Consider the following 16,600-nt stretch of genomic DNA (forward strand, 5'->3'; position numbering starts at 1 on the left):
TCGCATTGTTTGTTTCTTTTACCATATGAACCAAAGCAGAAGTGTTGTCCAGCGGAAGTGTGGTGAGAAAAGATCCTGAATTTTCCCCCTGTCCTCCTGAAAACAGAAAACAACAATTACACCCATAAATATGAGATAGTTTAGAGAAAATTAACATTTCTTGATAAGATTCCATACAGGAAAAAGTATGTTTTTTTTTCTATGCCAGGTTTTATGGACTGATCCATAAAACTGAATGAATCTATCTATCTATCTATCTATCTATCTGTCTATCTGTCTATCTGTCTGTCTGTCTGTCTGTCTGTCTGTCTGTCTGTAATATATTTAAAATATTTTATTTAATAATATTTAATAAATATTTAGTTCTAAATGTGGTTAATGTTAAGATCTAATATATCTTTTAAATCTAGCATTTTTATTTAATTTTATTGGGGGTTTCTTGATTGCCTGACACTCTGTGTGGGGGATTCCTGGATTTCAATCCCTGATATAAAGTAATATACACAAGGATACTGTATGCAAGTACCTGTCTGGCCACTATGAGTTTTCCCAATGGCATGGGGACCTTGTTCTCTGTAGCAATTCGTTTGAGTGTGCGCAAAGCCTTCTCCTGATTTCCTGTCAGGACGTCGTAACGAGCACTCTCTGGCAGCCACTGTCAATGTAACATTTTGCTTACAAACTTGTTCAGACAATATGGTAAATGGTCTGCACTTATATAGCACCTTTTTTAAACTTAGCGGTTCCAAAGCGCTTTACACTGTGACTCAGTTACCCATTCTCACACACACACACACACACACACACACCAATGACAGCAGAGCTGCCATGCAAGGCACAACTTAGTGTTCAGTCTCTTGCCCAAGGACACTTCGGCATGTGGAATCATGTGGGCCATGAATCGAACCACTAATCCTGCGATTAGTGGCCAACCCGCTCTACCACCTGAGCCACAGCCACCCCTATATATTATAATATAATGTACACACTGCACAAAAAAAATCCTGCTTTGCACTATTCAGATCTAGCAGAAAGAGCAAACTGATATGTGATCATTCATACTTACAAAGCAAAGAATAACAAAAATAAAGAGTGGAATGGTGGAGAGGGCCAGCAGCCAGCGCCAGCCCAAAGTTGGCATCACCAAGATAGCTAGCAGAACTTCAAACACTGTACCCAAAGCCCAGAAGATCTACAACAAAAAATGAAACAGATTTTGAAGAGAATTAGACAAAATTCACAAGCTGATTAAAAACATAATGACTATGACGTCTTTGTGTCAAGGTCAACTCATAATTGATACAGTTTTATCAAGGCTATGATATTTGAAGCACAACAGAACAGAATACCTCTATCAACAGAATGCAAGTGGCTCGGGACCGCATGGGGAGAAACTCAGCATACAGTGTTACTCTGTGGGAAGACACCAAATGTTTCTGTAACCATTCAATCATGTTGTAGTATGAGAGTGCCAAATGATAACTAATGTAAAACCTATAGGTTAAAAGAAGTTAAGATGCTAGGTTAACATCTTCCAAATCTCCTTATCATAACTCACTAAATGATTATGTGTCTAGATCACTGTGCCACTCACGATTGTGGAGCCCCTCCAATACCGAAGCCCACCAGAGCTCGGAGAAAAAGGATCCATCCATATAAGGGTGCAAATGCACTGAGGAGGCCATAGAACAGTGTCCACAATACACTCATCTTCAAACCCTATAATAAATACACACAAATAGCTCTAATCATTCCTCAGTGTTATTGTAAAAGAAAATTTGTGCTGCTATAATATCTGTCATGTTATAATTCAGCTTTCTTAAATTATATACAACTCTACTTTTAATCTTTAACTATACTTACTGTTTTTCTCCCATATTTGTCAGAAATGTTTCCCCATAATGAAGAACTGACCATCATTCCAATAAATACCACCTGTTTTAGAAAGATATGTGGTAATAACACTTCAATTATTAGTGCAGGTAAACAAAATGAAAGCTAGGCTTAAAGGGATAGTTCAACCAGAAATGAAAATTGTCTAATCATTTACTCATCCTCATGCCATCCCAGATGTGTATGACTTTCTATCTTCTACAGAACACAAACAAAGATTTTTAGAAGAATATCTCTGATGTGTGAATGGTGAGCTCTGCGCACTTTGCTAGTTTTTATACTTTTTATGTCATAATCCAGTGAGATTCAATACAACCTGATCCTTGACAGTTCTAGGAAGACAATATGTCATAGAATTCAAAATCCTCAGGCTCTGGAGACACTTACATGCTCAAGCTGATGCCGCCGAGCAGGCCACAACCCAGGGAGCCAATTTGGTTGGGGAAGATTTTTAATTGTTGAACTTGTAGGCAATGATGACGAAGGTCGTTGCTGATTTGTATGATCTTGCTGTTATACGTCGATCAATCACTGCCAAAATTCACTAAGGTGGTTACAAGAGTTGGGGATGTTGAGAAACGAATCGATTATCTTGAGTTGTCGGAGAGGGAATTAGCTGCTAATCCGCTAGCATCCAAGATGGATTTGGAGCATGTCTGGGAGAAGTTGGTGGATTTGGAGAACCGTAACCAGCAGAATAACATCTGAATTAATGGAATTCCTGTGGACGAAGTAGGTTCGAGATATGGTGAAATTCCTGGATGGGCTCTTTCAGAGTCTGCTCAAAATAATAGGCCATAAACTGGAAATCAAACAAGCTCACAGGTTTCTCTGCCATCTCACTTGGTAGAATGGGATTATCTTTTTTAAGATTATGGAAATATATGAGTTTGGGAATACTTTTATTCCCAACACCGGTAGCGGTGGTACAAACAAATTGATTCATTTCAGACTATTTTACTCTGGATAGGGGCACCCGGAAGGGTTGCCCTCTTTCCCCATTATCGTTCTGTCTTGCCCTGGAACCATTAGCAGCCGTGATAAGAAAGAAAGCTGATTTTCTAGGGGTGGTGGCAACCCCTAGAAAATAATTCCTGCCACCACCCCTAGAAAATCATATTTTTTTCTTATCACTGCTGTTAATGGTTCCAGGGCAAGAAAAGATATGCTTTTGCTTTACGCAGATGATATTTTATTATTCGTCTCCAACCCACACTAGATCTATGCCTTGCCTCCACAGAATTATTAATTCCTTTACTAAATTCTCAGGATACAGAGTCAATTGGTCTAAATCCGAAGCTTTGGCTCTGACAGCGTACTGCCCAGTAACAGCTTTTCAGCCAGGTGCCTTCCATTTTATTCCCAGTTAATTTGTGTGATTTAAGAGTTAATTTTGACCCCTTAATAAAAAGTTTTGAGCGATGTGGGCAGGTGGGCTTCATTACATTTATCTATGATTGGGAAGGTTAATGATATTAAAATGAATTGTATACCAAAATTCAACCACCTGCTACAATCTCTCCCTGAAGATGTCCCCCTCTCTGATTTCAAGCAATTTGATAGCATAGCGAGATCCTTCATTTGGAATAATAAGCGTCCCAGATTACATTTCAATAAATTACATAGGCTGATTGACAAAGGTGGGCTAGGCCTATCCAAGATTTTGTTTTATTATTATGTTATTATTATTATTCGGTCTCAGACATTTGGCTCATTGGTCACTACCACCTGAGAGAGCCCCTCCCTGGTTTTGTATTGAACAGGAAGCTCTTGCCCATATTTTGCCAAAGATTTAAACTTGGTATTGGAGGAGGGAGTGTGGGCTAGGATTCTAAAAAACATCAAGTCTACATCTAGAGATGCAAGGGTGTGATTCTATTGGACCCCCTCTAGATTGTTAAGAGGTAAGGTGAATGCAGCAAGCTCTAGGAAGTGTAATCAAGCTGGAAATCACGATTGCCAAGGAGACTGCAGTTAAGATATACAGTGAAAAGGGTTACATTTAAGTATTTTCTCACCCAAACCAACTGGATCACTTCAGAAGACATTGATTAAACCACTGGAGTCCTATGGATAGCTTTTATGCTGACTTTATGTCCTTTTTGGAGCTTCAATGGCCTGATCACCATTCACTTGCATTGAAAGGACCTACAGAGCTACAGAATATTCTTCAAAAATCTTTGCTTGTGTTCTGCACAAGAATGAACGTCATACACATCTGGGATGAAAGCGAGTAAATTATGAGAGAATTAATATTTTTGGGTGAGCAATTCCTTTAACTACAAAACTACAAAAACATGCCAACTGCCAAGCCAAACTCAAGATACAAAAGGGGAGTCATTATGACTTTGAGGGTATCATACAGTACCGAGGTTAGCAGTGCCACCTCCCAGCTGGACAGTGCCCACTCACAGTGCAGTTGAGGGGCCAAAATACTGAGAATCATCATCTCCATGGCATCAGCCATCTGCACACAAATACACTCATCAGGACAATATGAAAAACAAATATATACATTAACAATACTAAAACAACTTCCCAATACCTTATTTATCAGATTACAGAGGGCAAGCATTTGACCAAAAGATGAGCTGAAGTTTTATAGCTTATTAAAAATATATAGTTTTCGCATTATTCAAGGTTATGAAGTGACAAAAATTATCCCTTCTCTACATTCTGTTTCATTAAGACTTTTTACCCAAGAAAGTCCAGTCAGAATGGATAGCTTCCACTGGAATGTCCCAAAGCCAATGGCTTCCACTGCATCTTCGACCATAAAGGTATCTGTTGAGAGAGAGAGTAAGATGTACGTGGAGAGTAGTTTAGTCTTCAAGGGTTACTTCACCCACAAATAAAATGTTTTAAAAAGGAAGAATGTTGGGGACTGACGGCCTTCACTGTACGGAAAACAAGAGCAGCAACTACCTTCTTCAAAATTTCTCCTCTTGTGTTCCACAGAAGAAGGAATATAAAAATATTTGTGTGTGTTCAGCAGAACTAAGAAAATCATACACATTTGGGATGGTATGAGGGAACTATGCCTTTAATGTCTTGAATTTGCACACTGTTGTCAGAACATAAAAAATCATACTATATTTCTGAAAAACATAAGAAAAAAACCCCTACTTTATCAATCATGTCTGCAACAAAAATGTATCCAAAGAATTAATGAGTGCAAATAAACAGCAATGATCAATATTCCTTGAATAATCCTACCATCAGTGGGGTTAGCAAACTCCCGAGGCACTGGAGCACCATCGGCCAGGGAAACATTCTCCATATCCGTCCACCCTCCCTCTGCCTCCATAGTTTCGTCCTTCCCTCCAAACTCATCCTCTGAGCGAGTGCTTTCACCTGTACGCCGAAATTTCACAACTCTGTCAAGAAGATAAACAGACAGTAAATAATCAATAATCACATAGTTCCAAGAACACATTTCTAAAACATTTCAGAATTGTATTCAAAAATATGACATCAGCATACTCATAAATATCATTCATTAAAGTATCACTGATGTCAGTACCCTCCTATACCCAATTAAACACACAGCCAACATTTCACAGAACACAAACATGTATGTGGAATATAACTGCATTATGCTGGACAGAATGATACACATTATAGGCTGTTGCCAAGGTGATGCTAGAGCTTCCTGTCTATGTTGTCCCTGTTCTGGTGTTCTGGAAAGAAATCAAGAGACAAAGAGGGAGAGACTTGTCTGTGGACACAATGTGTAAAGAGACAGTGGAGTAATATATGAAACTATGACTCACAACAAATGTATGATCTCAATTAATAAACACCACAGTCTATAGACAACAATAACAGATTATCTAGCAGTGGTTAGGGTCTGTTACTGTTACAGCATAATTTCTACAAATACACTACGTGTCCAAAAGTATGTAGACACCCAAACATCATGTGCTTGTTAAAAATTTCATTTCAAAACCATGGGCAGGCTAGTAAAGTTATTCAACACCAGACTCAGTAAACCTTTTATTGCTCACTTTGTGCACAGGGTCCACCGCATCTCCAAAAATGGCTAGAAATGGAGATTGCAAGGCTCTAAGCATGATTTATGCACCTGTTAGTAATGGGTGAAGCTGCAATAATCAATTATAAGGGGTTTCCACAAACTTTTGGATATGCAGTGAATCTTTCCATTTCTGGGGACAGATTGGATCAGGCAGCAGTAAATGAGAGGAGCACACAGATATCCAATGGTTTAATTACTGTAATCACAGTGCTCACAGCGTCAGTCCTGGCAATAAAGCCTTTATGTGCAGACAGGCAGTGTAATTAAACAGAAGCCTTCAATTGACCTCTCCCAGCTCAGCAGAGACAAACCGACAAACAGAACAATCCTGAGATCCTCAGTTAGACATTACCGGTGGCAAATGTAGATGGAAAAAATGAAGGGTGTTTGTGACATTGATATACACTGTATTCTTTCTATCAAGTAAGGAAAAGACCTTAGCCTAACTAAGACATGCTCTATATCAACAATATAAGAGCGCTGCCATCATTACTTCTCCACACCATCTGAAATCATGGCAACCAGGTCTAGAGACAAGTATTGGCAGCAGAGGAATAACATTAGCATAAGCAGGCTTTTTATGCAACATTATTACATGCATCAGTGGGAAGACCTTTACTGCAACACTGCAACACAAGAGTTGAACACAAAGAGTTGGACATTTATTTATAACTTGCACTGATTTTTTAAATGTTACTAATAAACTTATGAGTGTCCAATCATCAAGACGGATATGATTTTTTAACCCTGACCACTTTTAACCCTAACAGGTTTCACACTTGTAATTATGAAAGAAAATGTTCTCGGGGTTATGAAGCCCTTTTCCAGAGCAGGGTTAGCGTTAGAATTGTGCCGTTAAAGCTACACTCTAAAATGGATGCTTAAAAAAAGTAACCCAGATGCAACCCTGCATTGGGCCAATATTGGACAGAACACATATTACTAACCCAATAAAATCTGATGGATGATGGATGGATAGATCTTGAAATGTAATATGAATTTGAACTTAAATAAAGAACAATAAACTGTTGAAAAAGAACAATGAATCAATGAAGGTGAATTATTATTTATTACTGTTTTTGTATATGCTTAGTTTTATGCATCTAGAAACAAATGCAGTCAAATGTGGCCTATCAGTGTGAAGGATGAGCTTGCATTGTTCTGCAAAGCAGCTCAATCTGTGGTTCAATATTGGTCAGGGACAGCCTGAGATCATCTTTGACTTGTACAGGAATGCTGTATTTATTCTTCTGTACCATCAACATTGAAAACCATGCTTCACAAATACGTGGAGGCGAAAGGCAGAAGCAATTTTATAGCTGCATCAGACAGCTGAGGATACGCGCCCATTATGATGCAAGGAAGCAAGTGGCAAACAGATGTTTTAACCTGCTGTCACTCACTGATTCTACAAGTTGTTCTTACAGTTTCCGATTAACATATTTTCTTTATTCATACAGATAACAAAGAAAAACAAAACATATATATACACTGAATCAACATTTAACCCCCATTATATATATATATGGTGGTGGCTGTAGGGATCAAACCAGCAACCTTCTGATTACCAGTTATGTGCTTTATCCCACTATGCCACCACCACTCCATATATATATATATATTAAATAATCATACACATTTAAAACTATGCTTCTCTCTCCACAGTCCCTCCCAGAGAGTCCCCCAAAAACGCAAAATACACTAATACACTAATTCTGAACCTTCAAAAAAAATTACACAGAGTATCTGCCGCTTTAGGGGGGTGTATGCTACTCCTAAATATGGTAAACAGCAGATGGCACAGCTGTAAATACCTAAAGAACTTAGATCTGGAAATCCCAAAATGTTAAAACAAATTTTCAAAGGATCTCAACACTCCACTCTCATATATGTCACAGAGTGTATTAACCTCCCTCACAATCCACTCTGACCAGCAGAAAGGGAACTTATTAACACATAATTTCAGCCATATGCTTGAGGCAACATTTAAATAAATGTAGGAATTAAACACTCTGGACACCTTTGTCCATACCGAGTTAAATGCGATATAACGGGATGTAACTTTACGTCTCCGATTAGTTTGATAGAAAGGCTTTGCAATGGCAAAATATGGGCAAGAATTTCCTGTTAAATGCAAAACCAGGGAGGGGCCAAATGTCTGAGACTGAATGCATAATAATAAAACAAAATCTTCTGTAGGCCTAGCCCACCTTTGTCAATCGGCCAATGCAACTAACTGAAATGTAATCTGGGATGTTTACCATTCCAAATGAAGGACTTTGCTATACTATCAAATTGCTTGAAATAAGAAAGGGGGACATCTGTTGATGTCAGGAAATATCACCAGGAGTGTAGAATGCAAGTGCAGTAGGGCAGTTTTAATGAAGCTTAGGCAACAATACAATTCAGACATCAGGCAAAATCCAATAGAGGGTACAGGCAGAAGGTCAGGTGATCGGTGAACAGAGGTAAACAGACTTGAGACAATCTCATGGTCAATAAACAGGCAAAGGATATATATCAGAGAATCATTCAGGCAGAAAGTAAAAGGCTTGGTAACATCAAACATTAGGGAAATGAGCGTTTACTTCGCAATGATTGAATGTGACAGAGTCTCTTATAAAGGGTGCATGATAGCAATAGTGATGATGTGCCGGTGAGGCTGATCAGAACTCAGGTGATTGGAATCGAGGTGGTGTATGGGAATTTGAGTCTGGGGTGGCCATATTTAGATGCTGCTTTGACTGCTGGGAATCTGAGTTCATGACAATAGGAAGAGACTAGCGGGTTGTTGAATTTTGGAATACAATTCATTTAAATAACCTTACCCTTCCCAATCATAGCTAATCATTCCCAACCTGCCCACATCGCTCGAAAACCTTTTTATTAAAGTGTCAGAATAAACTAACTAAATCACCCAAATTTGCTGGGAATAAAATGGCCAAAAATTCCCTGTTTGGGCCACTGGAAGGCACCCGACTGAAATGCCGTTAACGGGCAGTATGCTGTTAGAGCCAAAGCTTCGGATTTACACCAATTAACTCTGTATTCTAAGTACTTAGAAAAGGAATTAATCATTCTGTGGAGGCACGGCATAGATCTAGTAGGGTCGGAGATGAACAATAAAATATAATCTGCGTAAAGCAAAAGCTTATGCGCCACACCTCCTGCCACTACCCATGGAAAATCATACTCCTTTCTTATCTCGGCTGCTCTAATTATTGTTCCAGGGCAAGACAGAACAATAATTTGGAAAGAGGGCAGCCCTGCCGAGTGCCCCAATCAAGAGTAAAATTATCTGAAATGAATCCATTCGTTTATACTGCCTCTGCCGGGTGTCTATAAAGTAACTTAATCCAACCAATAAAAGTATTCCCAAACCCGTACATTTCCAAATCTTAAAAAGATAATCCCATTCTACCGTATCAAATGCCTTTTCAGCATCAAGTAAGATGGTAGCAACTGGAGTCTGATCATTCGCCACTGACCACATGAAATTTTTTATTTTTTTATCACCTTTTCTCACAATTTGTTATACCCAATTCCCACTACTTAGTAGGTCCTTGTGGTGGCGTGGTTACTCGCCTAAATCCGGGTGGCTGGGGACAAGTCTCCATTTCCTCCGCTTCTGAGACTGTCAATCTGCGGATCTTATCATGTGGCTCGTTGTGCATGACACTGCATAGACTCTGCATGTGGAGGCTCATGCTATTCTCCGCAATCCACGCACAACTAGGCACATGCACCATCAAGAGCGAGAACCACTAATCGCGATCACGAGGAGGTTACCCTGTGTGACTCTACCCTCCCAAGCAACCAGGCCAATTTGGTTGCTTAGGTGACCTGGCTGGTGTCACTCAGCACAATCTGGATTTGAACGCTCGACTCCAGTGGTGGTAGTCAGCGTCAATACTCGCTGAGCTACCCAAGCATCTACCACATGATATTGATGAAATGGCTAATGTTATCAGTAGAGGTACGGCCCTGAATAAACCCCTCCTGATCAATATGTATAAGAGATGTCATAACTTTACTTAATCGGCTAGTACATTTTTTTTATATATATTTTAAAGTCAAGTCAAGTAAAGTGGTTTTTATTGTCGTTCAACCATATAAAGTTAGTACAGTACACAATGAAATGAGACAATGTTCCTCCAGGACCATGGTGCTACATAAAACAACATAGGACAAACACAGAATCACATGAGACTACACAGACTAAATAACATACCTATATAAAGTGCACGTGCAAATGTGTGCAAAATGTATGGGACAGTACAATAAATTGCTAAAAATTAACAGGTCAATGGGCACAGTGAGAGACAGTGCAGTGCCGACCAGTACACAGCAGTGCAAAAAGATGACAGTTTCGAAAAATGCCAAATGTAAACATACTATGAGATAGTGTTCTATGCACATAGCAGTTATTGAGGAAGCAGCCAGGTATAAAGTGACAATAATTAAAGTGCAACTCAGGACACGTGTGTGTCAGTCCAGTCTCTGAGTATTGAGGAGTCTGATGGCTTGGGGGAAGAAGCTGTTACACAGGCCGTGAGGGGGGGTCGTGAGGGCCCGAATGCTTCGGTACCTTTTGCCAGATGGTAGGAGGGTGAAGAGTTTGTGTGAGGGTGTGTGGGGTCATCCACAATGCTGGTTTCTTTGAGGATGCAGTGTTTTTTGTAAATGTCTTTGATGGAGGGAACAGAGACCCTGATGATCTTCTCAGTTGTCCTCACTATCCTCTGCAGGGCTTTGCGGTCCGAAACGTTGCAAGTCCCAAACCAGGCAGTGATGCAGCTGCTCAGGATGCTCTCAATAGTCCCTCTATAGAATGTAGTGAGGATGGGGGGTGGGAGATGTGCTTTCCTCAGCCTTCGAAGAAAGTAGAGATGCTGCTGGGCTTTCTTGGTTATAGAGCTGGTGTTGAGGGACCAGTTGAGGTTCTCCACCAGGTTAACACCAAGGAATTTGGTGCTCCTGACGATCTCCACAGAGGAGCTGTCGATGTTCAGTGGAGAGCGGTCACTCTGTGCTCTCCTAAAGTCAACAACCATCTCTTTTGTTTTGTCCACATTCAGAGACAGGTTGTTGGCTCTACACCAGTCAGTTAGCCGCTGCACCTCCTCTCTGTATCTCTGTATGTCTAGCTTGATCGAGTAAATTGAACAATAAGTCTTATACGCGCTTTTTAAAAATCGTGACAAAATAGTATTATATCTGTATTTCAATCGGGTCAATTCTCTGAGGCCATCAGACGACATTCGGCACTTCAGCTCTGCCTCAGCACTTTTAATATTCCTTTCCAACTCCACAAGTTCTTGTGCTTTTTATTTTTTGGTGAATGAGGCATACTGTATGATCCAGCCCTTAAGAATCCCCTTTTAACATTTATTGGAATTCAGGATTTTGTAAAAGGGATATATTAAAGTGCAAACTATATTTTTTTCATTTTCTCCATATGTGGTAACCCCTCTAAATTAACAAGGGGTGTGATCTGTGACTAAAATGTTTCCAATTGAGCAATCAACAACAGATGAAATGAGGTACTTAGATATACAAAAAATCTGTTCTAGAATAAATCTTATGGGTACACCAACTATCTGCATGTGTTGCCTTCCTAACAGAAGACTAGATCGGCAATATAGACCCAGCGATATAGACCTCACTTGTTATGGAGATGCAACCTTTTGGCATTGTCAATTGTCTTATTCAACCCGCGCTGGACCCCATAGTGAGAGTTCCTGTAATCACCTCTCCATCATCGGTCAGTGATACAAGTACTACAGTGGCTTTCTCTGTTAACTCCTCTCCTGACCCTCTGGTTCAACTCCTTCACAATCCACTCTGACTTACTTTTCCGGTTCCGCCATGGATTCCTCCTTTAATATTTACTCCTGTTCCAGAGTTCTCCACACAGTTTTCCCACCGAGTGAGCGATGATCACCTATATCATATCATGTTTGACCAACAAAGCTGTAAGGGGATTCAGATGGGCAAGGATTAGGCGAGAACCGGCTTGTCAATATAAATAATGCTTAATTCAACTCAAAACAAAAAGCACAACCATAAACACACACACACATGACAGACATGCCCGTAAATCTCTCTCTCTCCAACCGTCGTCACCGGCCACCTTTATCCCTTGCGCGTCCCATCAGGCCGATTGGGGACCGGGCGTGCGACATTCCAGCCCGGCCCCGCCCCCCTCCGCTCCACAGAAGCCTTAAAGTGGGGGTCCGCAATCTGGTGGCAAGGAGATAAAGTAACTCAATCTTTTGATGCCTTCATCATCCACTTCATCACTGGAGGTCTTTGAGCTACCAATGTGGTCCTATTTTGCTGCAGTTCCCTTGGAGGAGTTCTATGAGCCAATGCCCACACCTGCCACAGTCAACGAGACAATGCCCACACCTACCATGGTCAATGAGCCAACGGCTACATCTACCACCACAGTCCACGAGCCAACAGCCACGCCTGCCACGGTCAACAAGCCACGCCCACGCCTGCCAAGGTCAATGAGCTAGTTCTTGAAGCCTTGTCCGTCCCAGAGCTAGTGTTGCAAGACTTGTCCTTCCCAGAACCAGCATTCATGCATGCTCCAGCCCTAGAGGAATTTAAGGGGGGTCCTGGAGATCTCCTTCATCAACCTCCCACGGCTCCGCCTTCTCCGCACTGTCTGTGCTTATGACCACGGACGTCGTTCCCCTGTCACTGCCAGTGCTGAAGGCCACAGAGGCCATTCCCATCATTGCCCGTGTTTACGACCAGAGAGATCGTTTCCCTCTCACTGCCAGTACCCACAGCCACGAAGGCCATTTCCCAGTCACTGACCATGTTTACAACCACAGAGGTCATTTCCCTGCCACTGACAGTGCGACTCCACCCTCTGAGTCTTCCACGACTTCCAGACAATTTTCCTCCAGCGGTCCCACCTGCTCTCCCAGAGACTCCTTCTCCAGTGGCTCTGCCTGCTTCGTTTGATACTCCTCCTCCAGTGTCTCCTGAGCAACTTACTGCTCCAAGCCCTGCAGCTCAGCCTCCAGAGGTTCACTTCCCTGAGCCTTCTGCGGCTCCACCCACACCCTCCCCCAGAGACTTGATTCCCTAAACCTCCTTCGGCTCCACCCGCTCTGGCTTCTCTTCCTGGAACTCAAATCCTCGCTCCTCCTGCGGCTCTGCCCACTCCACCTCAGGCTCCACCTCCTGAGTCACAAGTCCCTGCCCTTACTACAGCTCCACCCGCTCCACCTCCTGAGACTCAACTCAAGTGCGTTTGCAAGCTGTGAAATGACATTAATTAAAAACTATTTCACTTCTTCATGAAGTCCATAAAGATTGGTCCATGTAACACTTTACTGTTCAGTTTTCAGACCATACAATCCAAATACAAATACAAAAATATGGTTTACCACCTATACCCCATGTTATTTGTATAGTCCAGGCTTTCTCAAACTTTTTTCAGTCAGGGCACCTTTCAAAAGTGCATAAAATCTCAAGGCACCCCAGTGTAAAATATAATTTAAAAACACTGCATAATCCAAATGTAAATGCAAATGTCCTGTTTATTTAGACAGAACAGTAATGAACAGAGCATAATACGAACTGTAAATAACAATAACAATAATAATAACAACTTTATAGCACCTTTAAAAACACAGGTTTGCAAAGTAATTCACAAAATAATTAATCAGAGACACAAATGCCATAAAACCGTAAGAGGTGGACCGCCCAATACAAGAACCCAACAACAAATCCAGACCAGGAGAACTAAAATGAAGTGCAGGATGCAGTTAAAATAAAATAAAAAGGGGCAGACATGAAAAAAATATATATACAATACGATAAGAAAAAGATGCATGTTAAAAAATGCACCAGTGATACTAAAAGTGGCCTAAATTCACGTTTATTTTTACGTTTCTGTCAGTCTGAGGTGTTGTTGCTATAACGCGTTGCTATGGGTTGCGTCACTTGCGTCAAGTTGTGTGTGTGTCTTGCTTCGGTCTTGTGAGACGGATTTTTATGGTTAATTTTATATATATATATCTAAAATGAATTTACAATTTTATTAATACGTTCATATATTTAAAAAGAAGAAGAATGTATTTATGTAAATTCAAATATATTTATATATGAAATGTCAGATTTGTTTTTTATTTTTTTTTTTAGCCTACGTAATTTTTTGGCGGCACCCCTGACACAGTCAGGGGGCACCCCAGTGTGCCGCGGCACCCAATTTGAGAAAGGCTGGTATAGTCCACAGCGCTAATTGCAAACAAAAATGGAAAAATAAAAAATTGGTGATAAGTAATTTACTCAAAAAATAATTTCTGAAGTCACAATTTAGAAAAACAAAAACTGAATAAAAGGAGAGAAAGACAATTATCCATTCATGAAGTAACTGGAAAAAAATGATAATAAAATTTTCAAACCATTAGATACTGTAAAGTTTGGAATAATGAACAGATTTCGCTCTTATGGAGAGGAATTGGTACTTTTACTCACCAAAGTGGCATTCAACTGATCACAATGTATAGTCAGGACATTAATAACATGAAAAATTACTATTACAGTTTGAAAAAAAAAAAAAAAAAAAATCCTCCACATGCAGCAATGACAGCTTTGCAGATCCTTGGCATTCTAGCAGTCAGTTTGTCCAGATACTCAGGTGACATTTCACTCCACACTTCCTTTAGCACTTGCCATTGATGTGGTTGTCTTGTCGGGCACTTCTCACACACCTTACAGTCTAGCTGATCCCACAAAAGCTCAATGGTGTTAAGATCCATAACACTTGTTTCCAATTATCTGTTGTCCAATGTCTGTGTTTCTTTGCCCACTCTAACCTCTCTTTCTGTCCTTGTTAGAGCCAGATGTCCTTTGTCTTTGGCTAATTTCAGACTGCAGGCAAATCAGATTTTTTCTCAAATCAGAGCTTTTCAGGCAGACTGCACGTTCAGTCATAACCAACCTATCTTCATGATTTGATTTGGTAATGACTTATGCGTACCCACGTGACGATACTTTCAAAACAGATGTAAGCACCCTGTCAAGTCGCAGTGCAGAACTCCTCCGTCGATCAAGAAAAAATCAGCGATGGAGGAGACTGGTAAATATTGTGATGTTCTGTGCTGCAGTCACCGATTTTTGACATCATCATTGCGTGTCGCGTTAAGAGTGACGTTTGAAATCTGAATTGAGCAGCCAGAGCATCCGGACTGAGCAAACCTCCCAATGTGGTTTGAATGTGTTTTTTGCTGTCCAGACTGTCAAAAACTCATATGGATACAATCTGGATATGTATGAAATCTTCATTTTTTTGGCAATCAATGATTGACTGGCGTGTTTCTAGAGCAAGCTGTTTCTTTTTTGCCATTTTTTACCTAATATTAACCTTAATACATGCCAATTTGATACACTATTGCAACTACATGCCAGTCATACAATAATGCAAACTGTGGTAACTCCAAAATAAACACAAATGCAATGTTAAGCTTCATTTAACAAACCAAATAGCTTTCAGCTACGTCTGATATAATGGCAAGTGATTTTCTATTACCAAATTAGCAATTTAGCATGATTACTCAAGGATAAGGTGTTGGAGTGATTGCTGCTGGAAATGGGGCCTGTCTAGATTTGATTAAAAATGACTTTTTCAAACAGTGATGGTGCTGTTTTTTTACATCAATAATATCCTGACTATACTTTGTGATTAGTTGATGCCACTTTGGTGAATTAAAGTACCAATTTCCTTCCAAAACAACAAAATCTGTACATTATTCCAAACATTTGGCCTGCCAGCGTTACAGAAACCAGGACGCTGCAGCATTTTCCCTCTTGAGAGCTTACAGTTCTCCGTGTGCATGAGAAGCTGCTCATGTTCAGACCCCATTTTCTGGCACATTAAAGAAAACAAGTGTGAGTTCAGTGGTCATGCCCTGATAATATTAATTACATGTACGCCTTGCTGCAGAACAGACTCCAGTGGTTTGGGCATTTTTTTGGCCACCAGTGATTCGCTGTGAATCATGCAATGGGTCCATTTTGCCAAATTAGCTACCTGCTGAGCATACATTACAAACCCACTCAAACTTCCTGTCATTGAACAGGCCCCAACAGTGCATAGCCCGACACATTTCTCCAGGACACTTTTGCATCTTGAATGAAATTATCTACCTGCAATACCTGCAGATTTTTTCTTTGTATAATTAGAATAATTAATAACACACTTAAATATAATAAAAATTATGATTTTTTATTACTTGCTAAAACATACATAGAACATAGACAACGACATATCAGAACTTACAGCAGACTATCCTGATTCCAACGAGCCCAAACACAATGTAATATGATAAGTAGATCTTGAAATATTCCACAAAGAGTGTACATGGAAAGACAATGCACAAAAGGGCATGCAACATGCGTGTGTTTGCACATGTCCGAGGACATATGTGGTCATCTAAAGGATTGGGATGCTTCTGAACACTTAATATTTCTGTGTTTTGTATTAATTCATTAATTTCCTATAACCAGTCATTTTTGACTGGGAACACATAAGGTGTGTGTTGCCTATTTAGAAGAAGAAGAAAAAAAATCAGTTAAAAAATCAAAATCATTTCAGAGAGAAAAAAAAATCAGAGAAAAAAACTCCAGAGAAAAAACATTTAATTC

At 40.2% G+C, this 16,600-nt stretch overlaps 1 protein-coding gene across 2 annotated transcripts in view; it reads right to left on the bottom strand.

Annotated features, from left to right (window-relative positions):
- svopa (SV2 related protein a) overlaps window positions 1-16,600 on the bottom strand; it is a 29,082-nt gene that overhangs the window by 8,057 nt on the left and 4,425 nt on the right. For both annotated transcript variants that reach the window (XM_052105106.1, XM_052105097.1), the window contains 9 exons: window positions 5,110-5,270; window positions 4,592-4,677; window positions 4,262-4,360; window positions 1,864-1,935; window positions 1,595-1,719; window positions 1,350-1,413; window positions 1,067-1,192; window positions 527-655; window positions 23-96 (listed from right to left, as the gene is read on the bottom strand). In XM_052105106.1, the coding sequence (XP_051961066.1) occupies window positions 23-96; window positions 527-655; window positions 1,067-1,192; window positions 1,350-1,413; window positions 1,595-1,719; window positions 1,864-1,935; window positions 4,262-4,360; window positions 4,592-4,677; window positions 5,110-5,200 (866 nt within the window). In that variant the 5' untranslated portion in view covers window positions 5,201-5,270. The remainder of the gene's footprint in view (window positions 1-22; window positions 97-526; window positions 656-1,066; window positions 1,193-1,349; window positions 1,414-1,594; window positions 1,720-1,863; window positions 1,936-4,261; window positions 4,361-4,591; window positions 4,678-5,109; window positions 5,271-16,600) is intronic.

This window comes from Xyrauchen texanus, chromosome 3 (genome assembly GCF_025860055.1).
Source record: "Xyrauchen texanus isolate HMW12.3.18 chromosome 3, RBS_HiC_50CHRs, whole genome shotgun sequence".
NCBI classification, from domain to species: domain Eukaryota; kingdom Metazoa; phylum Chordata; class Actinopteri; order Cypriniformes; family Catostomidae; genus Xyrauchen; species Xyrauchen texanus.